We start from the raw sequence: 17,994 nt of genomic DNA, 5'->3' as shown, positions 1-17,994 counted from the left end.
GGGTGACTGCCCGTGTGGAGTTTGCACGTTCTCCCCATGTCTGCGTGGGTTTTCTCAGGGTGCTCTGGTTTCCTCCCACAGTCCAAAGATGTGCAGGTTAAGCAGATTGGCCATTCTAAATTACCCCACAGTGCCCAAAAATGTGTAGGTTAGATTACGGGGTTACAGGGATAGGACTGGGTGCCTCATAAAGTCCCTGGTAATATTCGCTAAATGCCTCATTTATCTTCCCTGGCTCTGACACCACATCCCCAGCCCCAGTCCGGGTCTTCAATATTTCCCTGGACACAGCCTGTCTCCACAGCTGGTGCGCCAGCATGTGGCTCACCTTCTTCCCATACTCGTATTGCACCCCTCTTGCCCTACGCAGTTGCCCTACTGCCCTCCCTGTTGTCAGCCTGTCAAATTGCCCCTGCAACTTTTTCCTCCTCGCCAATCCCTCCACGGTGGGCACCCACAGGGGGGTGGGGGGGGGGGGGGGGTGATGGGGAGAAATAGGAGGAAAATCCGTACAAACTGTATAGTTGATTGTTGGGAAGAATGTTTCCCGGGGTGTTTATTTGCTGTAACCTACTTTGATACAAGTTTGAATAAAATGCGTTTTTTAAAAAAGAAGCAACATTGCAATCAGCAGGCAGAATTGCAACAACATTATAATCAGCATGTGGCTGCAATCAGGGGCAGTACAGGTACTACAATCAGCAAGCAGCATTGCAACCGACAGACAGCATTGCAATCAGCCGGCAGCATTGCAATAAGCATTTCAACAGTATTGCAATCAGGAGGTAGCATTTCAATCAGAAGTCAGTATTGCAACAGCATTGTAATCAGGTGGTAGGATTTTTTAAAAACAGGTGGCATGGCAATTAGCAGGCACCATTGCAACCAGGAGGCAGCATTACAATCAGCAGGCAGCATTGTAATCAGCAGGCAGCATTGTAATCAGCAGGCAGCATTGCAACCAGGAGGCAGCATTGCAATCAGCAGTCAGCATTGCAACTGTATTGAATTCAACAGACGGCACTGCAATCAGCTGGCAGCATTGCAACAGCATTGCAATCACAGGCATCTTTATAATCAGCAGGCAGCATTGCAATCAGCAGGCAGCATTACAATCAGCAGACAGCTTTGCAATCAGCTGGCAGCAGTGTTATCGACCCACAGAATTGTAATCTGTGGAAAACAACACAATCAGCTGGCAACATTGCATTCAGGAGGCAGCATTGCAATCAGCCGGCAGCATTGCAATCAGGATGCAGCTTTGCAATTGGCAGGGAGCATTGCAATCAGCTGGCAGCATTGCATTCAGGAGGCAGCATTGCAATCAGCTGGCAGCATTGCATTCAGGAGGCAGCATTGCAATCAGCTGGCAGCATTGCAATTGGCAGGGAGCATTGCAATCAGCTGGCAGCATTGCATGTTGACAACAACTGGTGCAAGTACCAGTTTCACCTATTCTTCCTCGATTTAAATACTGTGTCATCGTTCTTTCTGTTGGGGATTTTGGATATCTCGGGTGGATTTTGCACTGTTTTTTGTTGGACATACAGTAACCATACTCAGTATCAAAGCAGCTGCCACAGATGGGTTCAATCTCATGGTTAGGAGCATACAGAGTTAATGTCAGATCCTTGTAAATAATGAATTGGAATATTGTTGGAATATTACTGTCTGGCTGTAGATGTGCGTAACTTGAGCTACAGGTGAACATGTTGGTGGCACAAAGAGAGGTGTGTGCACGAGGTCAACCAGATCGCATTGTTTTATATTCAGAAGCTTTTTACATGAGAGAATGGGTGAAATGATGCCATTATCATTCACTAATACCAGGCCAATGAGAGCAGCAACCTAATCCTCCAGCCCGGCTCCATGTTAGTTTTCTTCATATCTGAGCATTGAGAGAAGAGTAAAGAACTGAGAATAGGTGAAGAATTCACCCACCTCCAGGAAACATGGGCAACAAGCAATCAATCTTCACAGCCCAACAGCTCGATGCATATCAGGTACGAAATCGCCTTAGTTTCCCAATCTTAGTCCTATGCCTTGTAGGCTGCGGCCCCTCAAATGCATATCCAAGGATTTTTTTTTCAAATCAGATGAGAGTTTCTGTCTCTATCGCCCTCTCAGGCAATAAGTTCCAGACACTTTCTGGGTGAAAGGATTTCTCCTCAACTCCCCTCTAATCCTTCTACTAAATAGTTCACGTTTATAACCCTTGGTTATTGACTCTCTGCTAACAGAGTATATTCTCCCTATCCATTCTAATTTTATACTCCTCTATTAAATCTTCCCTCGGCCTTCTCTATTCCACAGAAAACAAGGCCAGCCTATCCAATTATTCTTTATCAATTTAGTCCTAATAACATCCTCATCAATCACATCCTTACTGAAGTGTGGTGTCCAGAACTGTGCGCAATACTCTAGAAGCAGCCGAACTAGTGTTTTATACAGTATTAGCATAATAAACGTGCTCACTTACATTCTATGCCTCTCTCCTGTAATGGTGACCTCATTGAAATCTCTCCTGTAACTCTCTCCTTTCATACACACTTGCTTATAGTCTCTCCTGGAACACTCCGCAAGCTACAATTTCTCCTGTAGCACTCTCCTAAATGCAATTTCTACTGAAACTCAATCCTAATTTGAATCTCTCTTCCAACTCACTATATAGAGGGACACAGGATTAATATCTGGCTCATTATCCTGATCCCAAAATGAATGGGATCAATAATTGAAAGCGAAAGTACAAAAGGAATCCAATAAAGGACAGACGAACGCTGGGCAAGGTCTTGTCTGACTAATCTTGAATAAGATCGAATTGGTGATGGTGTAGCAGCAGCTGTGTATCTGGACGTGCCCAAGTCGTTATCATCTTCCATGATATGAGACAGCAAAGTTAGTTTTATAACTCTCACACACCTTTCTCAATCAGCTGGTGGAAGGGAGTTGCAATTCTTTGGGGAACCTTATTCTAAAAACGTTAGATAACCTTATCTACACGGACCCCAGGGCCACCCTTAACTGACCCTAACCCAACTTCACCTTTGACCTCATCCTATTCCACAGGTTCTTCTATCTGCCTGTGACCTGAAGGTTTTCAACAATCCTGCTCCCCACCCGACCATCGAGTTCACCCCCCCCCCATCCCCAGCTGACTCCCCCCCCATCCCCAGCTGACCCCCCCCAGCTACCCCTCCCCCTGGCCCAGTTGTCCTTCTGTACCTCTATGGAAGAAGAGAATAAACTGGGTGGGTTTGGAAAAGGTAGGAGTTGAGTGGAGAGGAATTGTGTTGGTCTCAGAACTTTGACTCACTTGGGCCATCCATATAAGGTCATTCAGTGTGGCACTACGGAATGCAGTTGGCTTCTGCCACTTCCCTGCACCACTCTCCTCATCTCTTTTGTCCTTAGTGTCACTGCAGGCCTTCACAATGGAAAATATAACAAATAGGAGCAGGAGGAGACCATTCAGCCCTCCGAGCACGCTCTGCCATTCAATGAGATCTTGGTCGATCTTCTACTTCAAGACCGTTTTCCTGCACCATCCCCATATCTCTTGATGTTTTTAATGTGTAGAAATCAATCAAGCTCTGTCTTGAACTTAATAGAAACTGAGCCTCTGGGTTAGAAAATTCCAAATATTCTTCCTCATCTCAGTACTAAGTGGCCTGCTCCTAATTCTAAAACGGTGTCCCTTATTCTAGACCCCCCCCCAACCCCCACCCAGGCAGGGGAAACATCCTTCCTGCAACTACCCTGTCAATGCAGGAATCTGGGGTTCTTCCAGGTGTTGACATCTCGAGGCTCCTCTTTCCACTCTCCTGATGAGAAATGATATTTAGGGGCAGCAGGGTAGCATGGTGGTTAGCATAAATGTTTCACAGCTCCAGGGTCCCAGGTTCGATTCCCGGCTGGGTCACTGTCTGTGTGGAGTCTTCACGTCCTCCCCCTGTGTGCGTGGGTTTCCTCCGGGTGCTCCGGTTTCCTCCCACAGTCCAAAGATGTGAGGGTTAGGTGGATTGGCCATGCTAAATTGCCCGTAGTGTCCTAATGAAAGTAAGGTTAAGGGGGGTGTTGTTGGGTTATGGGTATAGGGTGGATACGTGGGTTTGAGTAGGGTGATTATGGCTCGGCACAACATTGAGGGCCGAAGGGCCTGTTCTGTGCTGTACTGTTCTATGTTCTATGTTCTATATCTATGGCTCTCTCCCAGTGATGCTGAATCAGTGAAGTGAAACTTGCTGCCTCTAGGCCACACTGTGGTAAATCAGGATTCTGGGAGGGAATTGCAGCCTGATATTGACAACATAGAACATAGAACATAGAACGATACAGCGCAGTACAGGCCCTTCGGCGCTCGATGTTGCACCGACATGGAAAAAAAAACTAAAGGCCATCTAACCTACACTATGCCCTTATCATCCATATGCTTATCCAATAAATTTTTAAATGCCCTCAATGTTGGCGAGTTCACTACTGTTGCAGGTAGGGCATTCCACGGCCTCACCACTCTTTGCGTAAAAAACCTACCTCTGACCTCTGTCCTATATCTATTACCCCTCAATTTAAGGCTATGTCCCCTCGTGCTAGCCCCCTCCATCCGCGGGAGAAGGCTCTCGCTGTCCACCCTATCTAACCCTCTGATCATTTTGTATGCCTCTATTAAGTCACCTCTTAACCTTCTTCTCTCTAACGAAAACAACCTCAAGTCCATCAGCCTTTCCTCATAAGATTTTCCCTCCATACCAGGCAACATCCTGGTAAATCTCCTCTGCACCCGTTCCAAAGCTTCCACGTCCTTCCACGTCTTTACCTCCATTGCAGCATTGGCAGTCATGTCTTCAGATGCATCGGCCCTAAGATTTGGAATTCCCTTGATAAAGCCCTATCCTGGCTTTCCTGATTGAAGTCTGACCAAGCTTTTCATCATTTATCTTAATATCTCCTTACGTGACCCGGTGTCATATTTAGGGCGGGATTTTACAGCCCTTCCCACCAGTGGGATCTTCAGAAGGTGACCTCCTGTGGCAAGCCACACAAAACATCATGGGACCAGAAGATCTCGCTGGCCAACAATGGTGAGCCTCCTCTGCTGCCGGAAAACACGTCGCGGGGATGGCGGATAATCCCAGCCTTAGCTTGGTAACATTCCTGTGAAGCATCTTGGGATGGTTTATTCCATTAAAGGTGCCAAGTTACTGTTGTTGACATTTACAAATTAAGTTGGGTGGTTAGTTAGTTGTCAGTTGGATGGCTACTTGGTTGTTAGTTAGATGGTTACTTGATTGTTAGTTGGATGGTTAGTTGGCTAACAGTTGGATGTCTTGTTAGTTGTTAATTGGATTTCTAATTGGAGAGTTAGTTGGATGGCTTGTTGGTTATTAGTTGGATGTTAATTTGTTATTATTTGGATGGTTAGTTGGTCGTTAATGAATAGTTGGTTGGTTAGTTGTTTATTAGTTGGATTGTTAGTTGACTAATAGTTGAATTGTTCGTTGATTAGTTGGTTGTTAGTTGGATGGTTAGTTGGTTATTAGCTGGATGGATAGTTGGTTACTAGCTGGATGTTTAAATGGTTGTTAGTTGGATGGTTATTTGGTTGGTAGTTGAATGGTTGATTGTTTTTTAGCTGAATGGTTAGTTGGTTATTAGCTGGATGGTTAATTGGTCATTGGTTGCATGGTTAGTTGGTTATTAGCTGGATGGTTAATTGGTCATTAGCTGAATGGTTAGTTGGTTATTAGCTGGATGGTTAATTGGTCATTAGCTGAATGGTTAGTTGGTTATTAGCTGGATGGTTAATTGGTCATTAGCTGAATGGTTAGTTGGTTATTAGCTGGATGGTTAATTGGTCATTAGCTGAATGGTTAGTTGGTTATTAGCTGGATGGTTAATTGGTCATTAGTTACATGGTTAGTTGGTTGGATGGTTCACAGATTCACATAATAGTTACTGCATAAAAGTAGGCCTTTCGGCCCATTGTGTCTGGCTCTCCAAGTGCCATTCTCCTGCATTGTCCATGTACCCCGGAACATATTTCTATTCAAGTTATCATCTAATGTCCTCTTGAATGCCTTGATCGAACTTTCCCCCACCACAGTTCCAGGCAGTGCATTCCAGACCCCAGCCACTCATTTGTGAAAAAGTTTTAACTCACATCACATTTGCTTCTTTTGCAAATCACTTTAATCTGTGCCCTCTCGTTCTTGATCCTTTTACGAATGTGAACAGTTTCTCCCTATCTACTCTGTCCAGTTCCCTCATGATTTTGAACATCTCAATCAAATCTCCTCGTATCCTTCGAGGTTCACGAGATTTATTCCAGAGATAGAACATAGAACATAGAACAGTACAGCACAGAACAGGCCCTTCGGCCCTCAATGTTGTGCCGAGCCATGATCACCCTACTCAAACCCACGTATCCACCCTATACCCGTAACCCAACAACCCCCCCCTTAACCTTACATTTTTATTAGGACACTACGGGCAATTTAGCATGGCCAATCCACCTAACCCGCACATCTTTGGACTGTGGGAGGAAACCGGAGCACCCGGAGGAAACCCACGCACACAGGGGGAGGACGTGCAGACTCCACACAGACAGTGACCCAGCCGGGAATCGAACCTGGGACCCTGGAGCTGTGAAGCATTATGCTAACCACCATGCTACCCTGCTGCCCCAAATGAGGGGTTTGTCCTCTGAAGAGCGATTGAGCAGTTGAGGCCGATACTCTCTAGTGTTTAGAAGAATGAGGGGAGATCAAATTGAGGTATAAAAGGTGATAAAATGTATGGATAAAGTAGATGTGGAGCGGATGCTTCCTCTTGGGGGCCATTCTAGAATGAAAGGTCATAGTCTCAGGATAGGGGTAGCAAATTTAAAACAGAGATGAGGAGAAACTACTTCTCCCAAAGGGTCATGAATCCGTGGAATTCACTACCCCAGAATGCGGTGCATCCTGGGACAATGAGTAAATTTAAGGAGGAGTTAGACAGATTTTTAATTAACAATGGGTTGAAGGGTTATGGAGAATAGGCAGGAAGGTGGAGTTGAGTCCATGATTAAATCAGCCATGATCATATTGGAATGCTCAATTGCCTACTCCTGCTCCTAGTTCTTATGTTCTAAGGAGGGAGGATCAAAGCATAGAAGAGCAATAGTATAGGGGACTTTATAGTCAGGGACACAGATAGACGCTTCTGTGTGATCGTGAAAGAGACTCCAGGATGGTATGTTTCCTCCCTGGTGCCAGGGTCAAGGATGCCTCTGAACGGGCACAGGGCATTCTGAAGGGAGAGAATGAGCAGCCAGAGGTTGTGGTACACATTGGTACGAACAACATAGGCAGGAGAAGAGTGATGAGGTCCTGCAGAAGGAGTTCAGAGAGTTAGGCAGTAAGCTAAAAAGCAGGACCTCCAGGGTTGCAATCTCAGGATTACTCCTTGAACCACGTGCTCATGAGGCTAGGAATAGAAAGATAGTGCAGCTAATTGGTGAAAGATCTGGTGTAGGAGGGAGGGTTTCAGATATCTAGATCATTATGATCTCTTCTGGGGAAGGTGAGCTCAGAAATAAGAAGGGTGTAGTCACAATGTTGGGGGTTTACTAAAGGGCTCCCAACAGCCAGTGGGAGTTAAAGGAGCAGATAGGTAGACAGATTTTGGAAATATGTAAAAACAACAGGGTTGTTGTGGTGGGTGATTTTAACTTTCCCTATATAGACTGGGACTCACTTAGTGCTCGAGGCTTGGATGGGGCAGAGTTTGTAAGGAGCATACAGGAGAGCTTCTTGAAGCAATATGTAAATAGTCCAACTAGGGAAGGGGCCGCACTGGACCTGGTATTGGGGAAATAGCCTGGTCAGGTGGGTGATGTTTCAGTAGGGGAACATTTCGAGAACAGTGACCATAATTCCATAAGTTTTAAGGTACTTGTGGATAAGGATAAGAGTAGCCCTTGGGTGAAGGTGCTAAATTGGGGGAAGGTTAATTCCAACAATATTAGGCAGGAACTGAAGAATTTAGATTGGAGGTGGCTGTTTGAGGATAAATCAACATCTGACATGGGGATGTTGCCAATCCCACCGGAGTCGCCAATAATGTTGCTCTTTTTAATGATTGGAATACTACCCCACCAGCGTCGCCAATAATGTTGCCAAGTCTGGGGTATCTACTTTAGTCAGATATTAGTCTGACTGTTATTAATGAGGATATTGCTTTCAGAGTCGCCAGGTATCAAATGATACACCACAAGGTTCAACCGGATATCGATCAAAGACCCAACAACCAGTCAGTCAGTTCAAGTTCAATAATAGTTTATTTACACACAAGATTAACTCATACATGCAACATAAAAACACTACAAGCTAAATTATACCTAACACTACAACAACCTGTACTTAACTACAGGCACTAGTGGCTTTATGCAGAGGAACAAGGCCTTTGTTTGGATCTGGAGTGGCTGGGTCTGGAGAAGTAACTTCGGTTCTGCTGGGCTCATCCATCTGGTAGTGATCGTTGATCTTGAACTTGCTTCTGGTCGTAGTGCTGCAATTGGTATCAGGCGTAGGCCGGGCCAAGCGAGTGCCGTGTGCCAGAGCCAATAGAGATCGAACACATGGCAGTGTCTCTCTTTATCCTTTGGGGTTTTGAGTTCTTTTGGGCGGTCCTTAGCTTTGGACCCAGTAATTCGACAGGCTTCAATTACTGCCTTATTTGAACCAATAAATGGGCGGGTGCCTTGATGGCTGGGCATGTCCTGAGCGGTCATTGACCTTGGCTGTTTGGGCTTCCTGGGTGAAGGGAGAGGCGTCGATGTGTCTGGATCTGTATCTGATACCTGAGTACCAGTCCTTTATCCTGGGGAAATGGGCCATTCGAATATAAATCGGCTGGGGTTTCGATACTGTCTGGTTCTCCAGTGACAAATATACACTTAAACTCTGAGTTCGTCTGGATCCTGCATTGACCATATTACCCTTGATTCTTTGCAAGTGGCCATATTTCCCTTTGTGAGTGGCCATCCCAGATAGCTACACCGGGGAGGTGGTGGAGGCAGATAAGATAGCGACATTTAAGAAACATCTTGGCGAATACATGAATAGGATGGGAATAGAGGGATACGGACCTCGGAGGTTTTTTGTTTAGAAAGGCATCATGATCGGTGCAGGTTAGGAGGGCTGAAGGGTTTGTTCCTGTGCTGTACTGTTCTTTGTTCTTTGTACCCCTGAACTCAGCCTGTTTACTTGCGAGTTTTAAATTATTGTTGAGGGTACTTGCTGCTCAGAGATCTTCCTGTGCTGTTCTAGATCTTTATGGGCAGAGCAGTGGCAAGCTTCTTTTCAATGTTGTTTCATCTGAAATCTATGTTCAAATTATGGTTCTTTCAATGTCTGCTACCAATATTTGGCACCCCTCCATTGTCAGCCCCCTCTGTTGCCAGCCCCGTCCATTGCCAGTTTTAGTGTGGCTACATTTTTAGCTTCTTCATCCTTTTCAGATGCCTGCACACAGTTCGGCAGTTTCCCCATTTTTTCTTATTTCTCCGGAAGTCTGCCAGCCTGGTTCTGACATTGGTAAAATAAATTTAGAGTACCCAATTATTTTTTTTCCAATTAAGGGCAATTTAGCATGGCCAATCCACATATCTGGGTTGTGGGGGCGAAACCCACGCAAACACGGGGAGAATGTGCAAACTCCACACGGACAGTGACCCAGAACCGGGATTGGACCTGGGACCTCGGCGCCGTGAGGCAGAGTGCTAACCACTGTGCCACTGTGCTGCCCTTTCTTTGTGGCATTTTTAAAGGATAAGCTTGCAGACCACAAAGGTATAAACAAACAAGAGCTTTATTTGAAAGATGCATACTCTACAGGCTGTTAGGATAGACTGTTCATTTGCCAACGCAAACGGCCAATGACATCATCAATATGTCATTAATCAGACCCTTAGGGTAACCTTTTTCCAACCAGAAATAAACATGAATACACAACTGATGGTTATCTGGTTAATTGGATAGTTAGCTGGTTATTAGTTGAATGGTTGGAAACCCAGAAAAAAGGAGCAAGAGCAGGCCATTTGACCCTTTGAGCCTGCTCCGCTATTCATCATTAACATGGCTGATCATCCAACTCAGTAACTGGTTCCCACTTTCCCCCCATATCCTTAAACTCTTTAGCCTCAAGTTCTTGAAAACATACAGGGTGGGATTCTCCTTTGACCGCGCCGGAGTTGGGAAACACAATTGGGTGGAGAATTCGGGGCCAGGCTAAAACCGAGGTTGGTGCTGGGTGTCAAATGGAAGACCATGCTTCGGTCCCTCAACAATAGCGTGAATGTTCTACGCCGCATGCTGGTGTGGGCATGCAAATTGTACAATAAAGGCCGTTGGCATATCATTAATGGGCCCAACCCAGCATTTTACCGGCCTTCCGCAAGGCTTTCCCTCCGCCGGGAGGAATTACCAACGGCAAGATTCATTTGTGGGATTATGAATTGGGACAGAGGTGTCGTGGCTGCGGAGGGTGTGGGAGGGGGTACCCAAAAGTGTCCAACATAACTATAGTGTACTGACAGTTGTGAGACTGGCCGGGGAGCATCTGATAGGACTCAGGGGAGTAGCAAGGGGTGATAAGGAGGTGGGCCGTGGGGTCAGGGTGGCTGAGTAGGGGCCGTCATTGCTCCAGCCTGAAAGTGGGTCGCTGACTGCCCACTGGGAACTTTTCACCACGGGTCGTATGGGTGCCCCCCCCCCCCCCCCAGACACCCCAGGCCATCTTCCGAGGTACCCTCCGCCCCAACCGACCCATCAACGGGTTGGGCGTGCTCCAGTGCAACCAGTGCTATCCTCTTAGCTTGGATGAGGGTCGGCCTGCATTGGAATTGCGCGAGTTCTACGTGACACTGGTGCTGGCCCATTAATGGGACCTGAATCACTTTGGCACTGGCACCACTTCCGTTCACGTAGAACACTCATGGTTCAGTCCTGGCGTCAGCACTTAATCTCTCAAATGAAGAGTTCGCCCCACAATCATTTGGCCTCAACTGCTTTCTGTAGTAGCAAATTCCACAGGCTCACCACTCCCTGGATAAAGAGACTTCTCCTCATCTCAGTCCGAAATAATTTTCCCTGTATCCTCAGACTGTGACCCCTGGTTCTGGACTCCCCCGCCATTGGGGACATCCTTTGACTTCCGCTTGTGACCACGGGGTGATTGGTCACATAAAGGGCTGTTCCTGTTCAAAGTCACAGAAAAGGGCTGTTTTTACCCAGATCCCCATGGAATTTTGATGAAAAGGCGTAGGTGAATGTTAGAGGAATAGTTTACCCCTGCAATGGTATGTCTTCTGATCACCGTCTCAGTGACATGTTAAATTGATGCTCTCTCCTCACTGCCTCTGCAACCAAATTAACACTACACCCTGTACTTTGCATCGGTATTCACAAAGGAGAGGGACAAGACGGATGTTGAGGCTAGGGATGGATGTTTAAATACCCTAGGTCTAGTTGTCATACGGAGGAGGGACGTTTTGGGTATTCTAAAAGACATTAAGGTGGACAAGTCCACAGGACCGGATGGGATCTATCCCAGGTTACTGAGGGAAGCGAGGTTGAAATAGCTGGGGCCTTAACAGACATCTTTGCAGCATCCTTGAGCACGGGTGAGTTCACGGAGGACTGGAGAATTGCTAATGTTGTCCCTTTGTTTAGGAAGGGTAGCAGGGATAATCCAGGGAATTATAGACCTGTGAGCTTGACGTCAGTGGTAGGCAAACTGTTGGAGAAGATACTGAGGGATAGGATCTATTCACATCTGGAAGAAGATAGACTTATCAGTGATAGGCAGCATGGTTTTGTGCAGGGAAGGTCATGTCTTACAAACCTAATAGAATTCTTTGAGGAAGTGACAAAGTTAATTGATGAGGGAAGGGCTGTAGATGTCATATATATGGACTTTAGTAAGGCGTTTGATAAGGTTTCCCATGGCAGGTTGATGGCAAAAGTGAAGTCGTATGGGGTTCAGGGTGTACTAGCTAGATGGATAAAGAACTGGCTGGGCAACAGGGGACAGAGAGTAGTGGTGGAAGGGAGTGTCTCAAAATGGGGAAGGGTGACTAGTGGTGTTCCACAGGGATCTGTGCTCAGACCACTGCTGTTTGTGATCTACATAAATGACCTGGAGGAAGATATAGGTGGTCTGATTAGCAAGTTTGCAGATGATACTAAGATTGGTGGAGTTGCAGATAGCGAGGAGGACTGTCAGAAAATACAACAAAATATAGATAGATTGGAGAGTTGGGCAGAGAAATGGCAGATGGAGTTCAATCCAGGCAAATGCAAGGTGATGCAAGGTGATGTACAGAGAGATCTGGGAGTTCAGGTCCATTGTACCCTGAAGGTGGCAACACATGTTGATAGAGTGGTCAAGAAGGCATACAGCATGCTTGCCTTCATCGGACGGGGTATTGAGTACAAGAGTTGGCAGGTCATGTTACAGTTGTATAGGACTTTGGTTAGGCCACATTTGGAATACTGCGTGCAGTTCTGGTCGCCACATTACCAGAAGGATGTGGATGCTTTGGAGAGGGTGCAGAGGAGGTTCACCAGGATGTAGCCTGGTATGGAGGGTGCTAGCTATGAAGAAAGGTTGAGTAGATTAGGATTGTTTTCGTTGGAAAGACGGAGGTTGAGGGGGACCTGATTGAGGTCTACAAAATTATGAGAGGTATGGACAGGGTGGATAACAACAAGCTTTTCCCAAGAGTGGGGGTGTCAGTTACAAGGGGTCACGATTTCAAGGTGAGAGGGGGAAAGTTTAAGGGAGATGTGCGTGGAAAGTTTTTTACGCGGAGGGTGGTGGGTGCCTGGAACGCTTTACCAGCGGAGGTGGTAGAGGCGGGCACGATAGCATCATTAAAGAGGCATCTAGACAGGTATATGAATGGGCGGGAACAGAGGGAAGTAGACCTTGGAAAATAGGAGACAGGTTTAGATAAATGATCTGGATTGGCGCAGGCTGGGAGGGCCGAAGGGCCTGTTCCTGTGCTGTAATTTTCTTTGTTCTTTGTTCCTTGTATGCTTCATCCGATGCCAATGCTTATGTAGTTACATTGTATATCTTGTGTTGCCCTATTATGTATTTTCCTGTATTTTCTTGAATTTTGTTTAATTCCCTTTTCTTCCCATGCACTGAATGATCTGTTAATCTGCTTGCAGAAAAATACTTTTCACTGTACCTCGGTACATGTGACAATAAACAAATCCAATCCAATCCAAAGGAAATAACCTTTCCCCAGTCACTCGATTAAAGCCCTTGAATTTTATAAGTCTCCTCCACTACTGTTGCAACAGTCTCTGTATCTCAAGTCCCTCCTTATATCTATGACTCCTCAGCGGAATTTGTATTCTGGGAGAATCAGGTGAGGAGCCTGCTTCTTCCAAACCTACGCTCCCATCTTAATTGCCATTCTTAGATTATTTTATTTTAATGGCTTGTTTAATATCTTCTTTTTGAAGGATTGTACCTTTTTTACACGGAAGGAAATCCTGAGGTGAGTGATGCACATAAGTTGTCTGTGTTGAAAGCTGACTATCAGCACATGAGGGTCCTGATTGCATTCTGCACTCTGATAAAAATCAATGTACCTGTCCAACTGCTGGTTAGTGTCACTGTACTGCTGGTAGAGTTAGTGCAAGGTCAGGAACTCCCAGTGACAGTTCCCAGTGGCGGGAGGGAGGGTGTTGAGTAGGGAGGAGAATTCTAGTTTTCGTAGAGAGTTTGTGGGTGTGAATTGGTGTGAGTTTCACACTGAGTGACTGAAAACAGCAAAATAAAGCGGGAGGGACCACAAGTGAGGTGAAGATGCTGGTAAGCTTCTAACTTTTATTTCAATATAATTAAATTAACCAACTATTACGTAAGATAAGATCAAATAATTATGATAAAACAAAAGCCAAATTGATGATTTATCATATAATTACAAACACTTTAAGTAATTAATCATCGGGCGTTGATGAGGAATCACTGAAGAGCATTCTGGGAAAACTCTGCTCGGTCCACATAACCGAGGAGGGAGTTGCAGAGGACCCATTGCTCAACTGGAGGAAGAAAAGTCAACAAACAGCAGTTCAGAAAGTGACCTGGGACCAACCAAAGTAGCTGTTTGGGAGTAAGTCCCGGTGAGTATTTTCTATCTGTTACAACCTCCTGGGCCAATGCACGGTCAATTCCAGCCCCACTTGACCTGGAGTCACAACACAATTGAAATGCCCAAAGTCTTTAGCTGCCCAATAACTACAGTCACCAGGTTTGTAAAATTAAACACAATTAACTTTATTAATAGCAATAACTATAATCAAATACAACTTGTTTACAATCTAATTTTTAATTTCCATTTTACTCCCCCCTCCTGTACACACACGCAAGACAGACAAACACAGAAGTCAAGTGGGGTATAAAAAAGAATACTACATAAAATAAAAGGCTAAAAGTCTTGGTTTCAGATGGACATCTTCCAGTTGGATTCCTTTAGTCTAGTCCTTCAGTTAGGTTTTTCTTGCTTTAAGTCTGTATTGGTTTTCACTGTAGAGAGAGAGAGAGAGCGAGGCCAGCATGGTGCCACAGTGGTTAGCACTGGGACTATGGCGCTGTGGACCCGGGTTCGAATCCCGTCCCCGGGTCACTGTCCATGTGGAGTTTGCACACTCTCCCCGTGTCTGCGTGGGTTTCACCCCCACAACCCAAAGATGTGCAGGTTAGGTGGACTGGCCACGCTAAATTGCTCCTTAATTGGAAAAATTAATAATTGGGTACTCTAAATTTAAAAAGAGAGAGAGAGAGAAAAAAACAAGGTACCGAGCTAATGTAAATAAAGCACCTAGCTAACAGATTTTTTTTAAAGGGAGTAACTATCTTAATTGAGAAGGATGTCATGGCAGGCAGATCTGTGATATGCTCCTGCTGTACAATGTGGGAAATGAGGGATGCTGATGGCCATGTGTGCAGAAGGTGTGACCAAATGCACCTTCTAACTAACTGGATTTCAGAGCTGGAGCTGCGAGTGGACTCACTGTGGAGCATCCGCAATGCTGAGGAAGTCATAGATAGCACGTTTAACAAAGTGGTCACAACACAGGTGATGATTCACTGGCAGAAGGGGAATGGGTAACCATTGGGAACTGTAAAAGACTTAGAAAGGTGGTGCAGGAGTCCCCTGTGGTCATCCCCCTCTCTGGATACTGTTGTGGGGGTGGCCTCTCAGGGGAAACCAGCATCAGCCAAGTTCACAGCACTGTGGGTAGCAGGGGCAGTAGGAAAATGAGTGGCAGGGGTATAGTGATAGAGGACATGACAGGCGCTTCTGTGGCCACAAACATAAATCAAGGATGGTATGTTGCCTCCCTGGTGCCAGGGTCCTGGATGGTATAGAGCAGCTGCAGGGCATTCTGGGGAGGGAGTGTGGTCATGGTACACATCAATACCAATAGCATAGGTAAACTAAGGGATGAGGACCTGCAAGCTAAGTTAGGAGGTAAATTAAAATTCAGGACCTCAAATGGAATAATCTAAAGATTACTCCCAGTTCCATGCACTAGGGAGAGCAGGAATAAGAGGATATATTAAATGAAAGCATGGCTGAAGAGGTGCTGTAGCCGGGAGTGATTCAGATTTGTGAGGCACTGGGACCTGCTATGGGGCAGGTGAGACCTGCACAATCCGGACGGGTTGCACCCAGGCAGAGCTGGGACCAATGTCCTTGGAAGGGGCTTTTGCTGGTTCAGTTGGGGAGTATTTAAACGAGTGTGACAGGGGGATGGATCCCAGGTGTAGGATCAGATAGGTCAAACTCAGATCCAGAAAATGAAGGTGGAACATTAGCTAGTGATGTAGAAGATGTAGTGATAGACTTGGAAGTACAGGAGAAGCACATTTTAATAAGTGTCCAGTAAGGGAAAATGGTGGGGTTAAACTGTTTATACTTCAATGCAAGGAGCATTACAAACAAGGTAGATGAGTTAAGGGCACAGGTAGACACATTGCAGCAAGACTGGGAAGAAGCAGTCAGTGCAGGGACCCCCTGCGGTCGTTCCCCTGAGTAACAAGTATACCGTTTTGGATACTTGTGGGGCGGACGACTTACCAGGGGTAAGCCATGGGGTACGGGCCTCTGGCATGGAGTCTGTCCCTGTTGCTCAGAAGGGAAGGGGGGAAAGGAGTAGAACATTAGTAATTGGGGACTCAATAGTCAGGGGCACAGATAGGAGATTTTGTGGGAGCGAGAGAGACTCACGTTTGGTATGTTGCCTCCCAGGTGCAAGGGTACGTGATGTCTCGGATCGTGTTTTCCGGGTCCTTAAGGGGGAGGGGGAGCAGCCCCAAGTCGTAGTCCACATTGGCACTAACGACATAGGTAGGAAAGGGGACAAGGATGTCAGGCAGGCCTTTAGGGAGCTAGGCTGGAAGCTCAGAGCGAGAACAAACAGAGTTGTTATCTCTGGGTTGTTTCCCGTGCCACGTGATAGTGAGATGAGGAATAGGGAGAGAGAGCAATTAAACACGTGTCTACAGGGATGGTGCAGGCGGGAGGGATTCAGATTTCTGGATAACTGGGGCTCTTTCTGGGGAAGGTGGGACCTCTATAGACAGGATGGTCTACATCTGAACCTGAGGGGCACCAATATCCTGGGGGGGAGATTTGTTAGTGCTCTTTGGGGGGGTTTAAACTAATTCAGCAGGGGCATGGGAACCTGGATTGTAGTTTTGGGGTACGGGAGATTGAGAGTATAGAGGTCAGGAGCACAGATTTGACTTCGCAGGAGGGTGCCAGTGTTCAGGTAGGTGGTTTGAAGTGTGTCTACTTCAATGCCAGGAGTATACGAAATAAGGTAGGGGAACTGGCAGCATGGGTTGGTACCTGGGACTTCGATATTGTGGCCATTTCAGAGACATGGATAGAGCAGGGACAGGAATGGTTGTTGCAGGTTCTGGGGTTTAGGTGTTTTAGTAAGCTCAGAGAAGGGGGCAAAAGAGGGGGAGGTGTGGCGCTGCAAGTCAAGGACAGTATTACGGTGGCGGAAAGGATGCTAGATGGGGACTCTTCTTCCGAGGTAGTATGGGCTGAGGTTAGAAACAGGAAAGGAGAGGTCACCCTGTTGGGAGTTTTCTACAGGCCACCTAATAGTTCTAGGGATGTAGAGGAAAGGATGGCGAAGATGATTCTGGAAAAGAGCGAAAGTAACAGGGTAGTTGTTATGGGAGACTTTAACTTTCCAAATATTGACTGGAAAAGATATAGTTCGAGTACATTAGATGGGTCGTTCTTTGTACAATGTGTGCAGGAGGGTTTCCTGACACAATATGTTGACAGGCCAACAAGAGGCGAGGCCACATTGGATTTGGTTTTGGGTAATGAACCAGGCCAGGTGTTAGATCTGGAGGTAGGTGAGCACTTTGGAAACAGTGACCACAATTCGGTGACCTTTACGTTAGTGATGGAAAGGGATAAGTATACCCGCAGGGCAAGAGTTATAGCTGGGGGAAGGGCAATTATGATGCCATTAGACATGACTTAGGATGTGTAGGTTGGAGAAGTAGGCTGCAAGGGTTGGGCACACTGGATATGTGGAGCTTGTTCAAGGAACAGCTATTGCATGTTCTTGATAAGTACGTACCAGTCAGGCAGGGAGGAAGGGGTCGAGCGAGGGAACCGTGGTTTACCAAAGAAGTGGAATCTCTTGTTAAGAGGAAGAAGGAGGCCTATGTGAAGATGAGGCGTGAAGTTTCAGTTGGGGCGCTTGATAGTTACAAGAAAGCGAGGAAGGATCTAAAGAGAGAGCTAAGACGAGCAAGGAGGGGACATGAGAAGTCTTTGGCAGGTAGGATCAAGGAAAACCCAAAAGCTTTCTATAGGTATGTCAGGAATAAAAGAATGACTAGGGTAAGAGTCAAGTCGAGTCAAGCCAGTCAAGGACAGTGGTGGGAAGTTGTGTGTGG

The 17,994-nt window shown here is 46.2% G+C and overlaps 1 protein-coding gene across 1 annotated transcript in view; it reads left to right on the top strand.

Annotated features, from left to right (window-relative positions):
• Positions 1 to 1,952: 1,952 nt before the first annotated feature.
• Positions 1,953 to 17,994, top strand: part of cib3 (calcium and integrin binding family member 3) — a 74,192-nt gene continuing 58,150 nt past the window's right edge. Inside the window, exons 1-2 of the mRNA XM_038776548.1 lie at positions 1,953 to 2,003; positions 13,518 to 13,552. Of these exons, the coding sequence (XP_038632476.1) occupies positions 1,953 to 2,003; positions 13,518 to 13,552 (86 nt within the window). The remainder of the gene's footprint in view (positions 2,004 to 13,517; positions 13,553 to 17,994) is intronic.

This window comes from Scyliorhinus canicula, chromosome 18, assembly GCF_902713615.1.
Source record: "Scyliorhinus canicula chromosome 18, sScyCan1.1, whole genome shotgun sequence".
Lineage (NCBI taxonomy): Eukaryota > Metazoa > Chordata > Chondrichthyes > Carcharhiniformes > Scyliorhinidae > Scyliorhinus > Scyliorhinus canicula.
The sequence above is the reverse complement of the archived record's forward strand: the minus strand, read 5'-3'. Positions and strand labels throughout refer to the sequence as shown.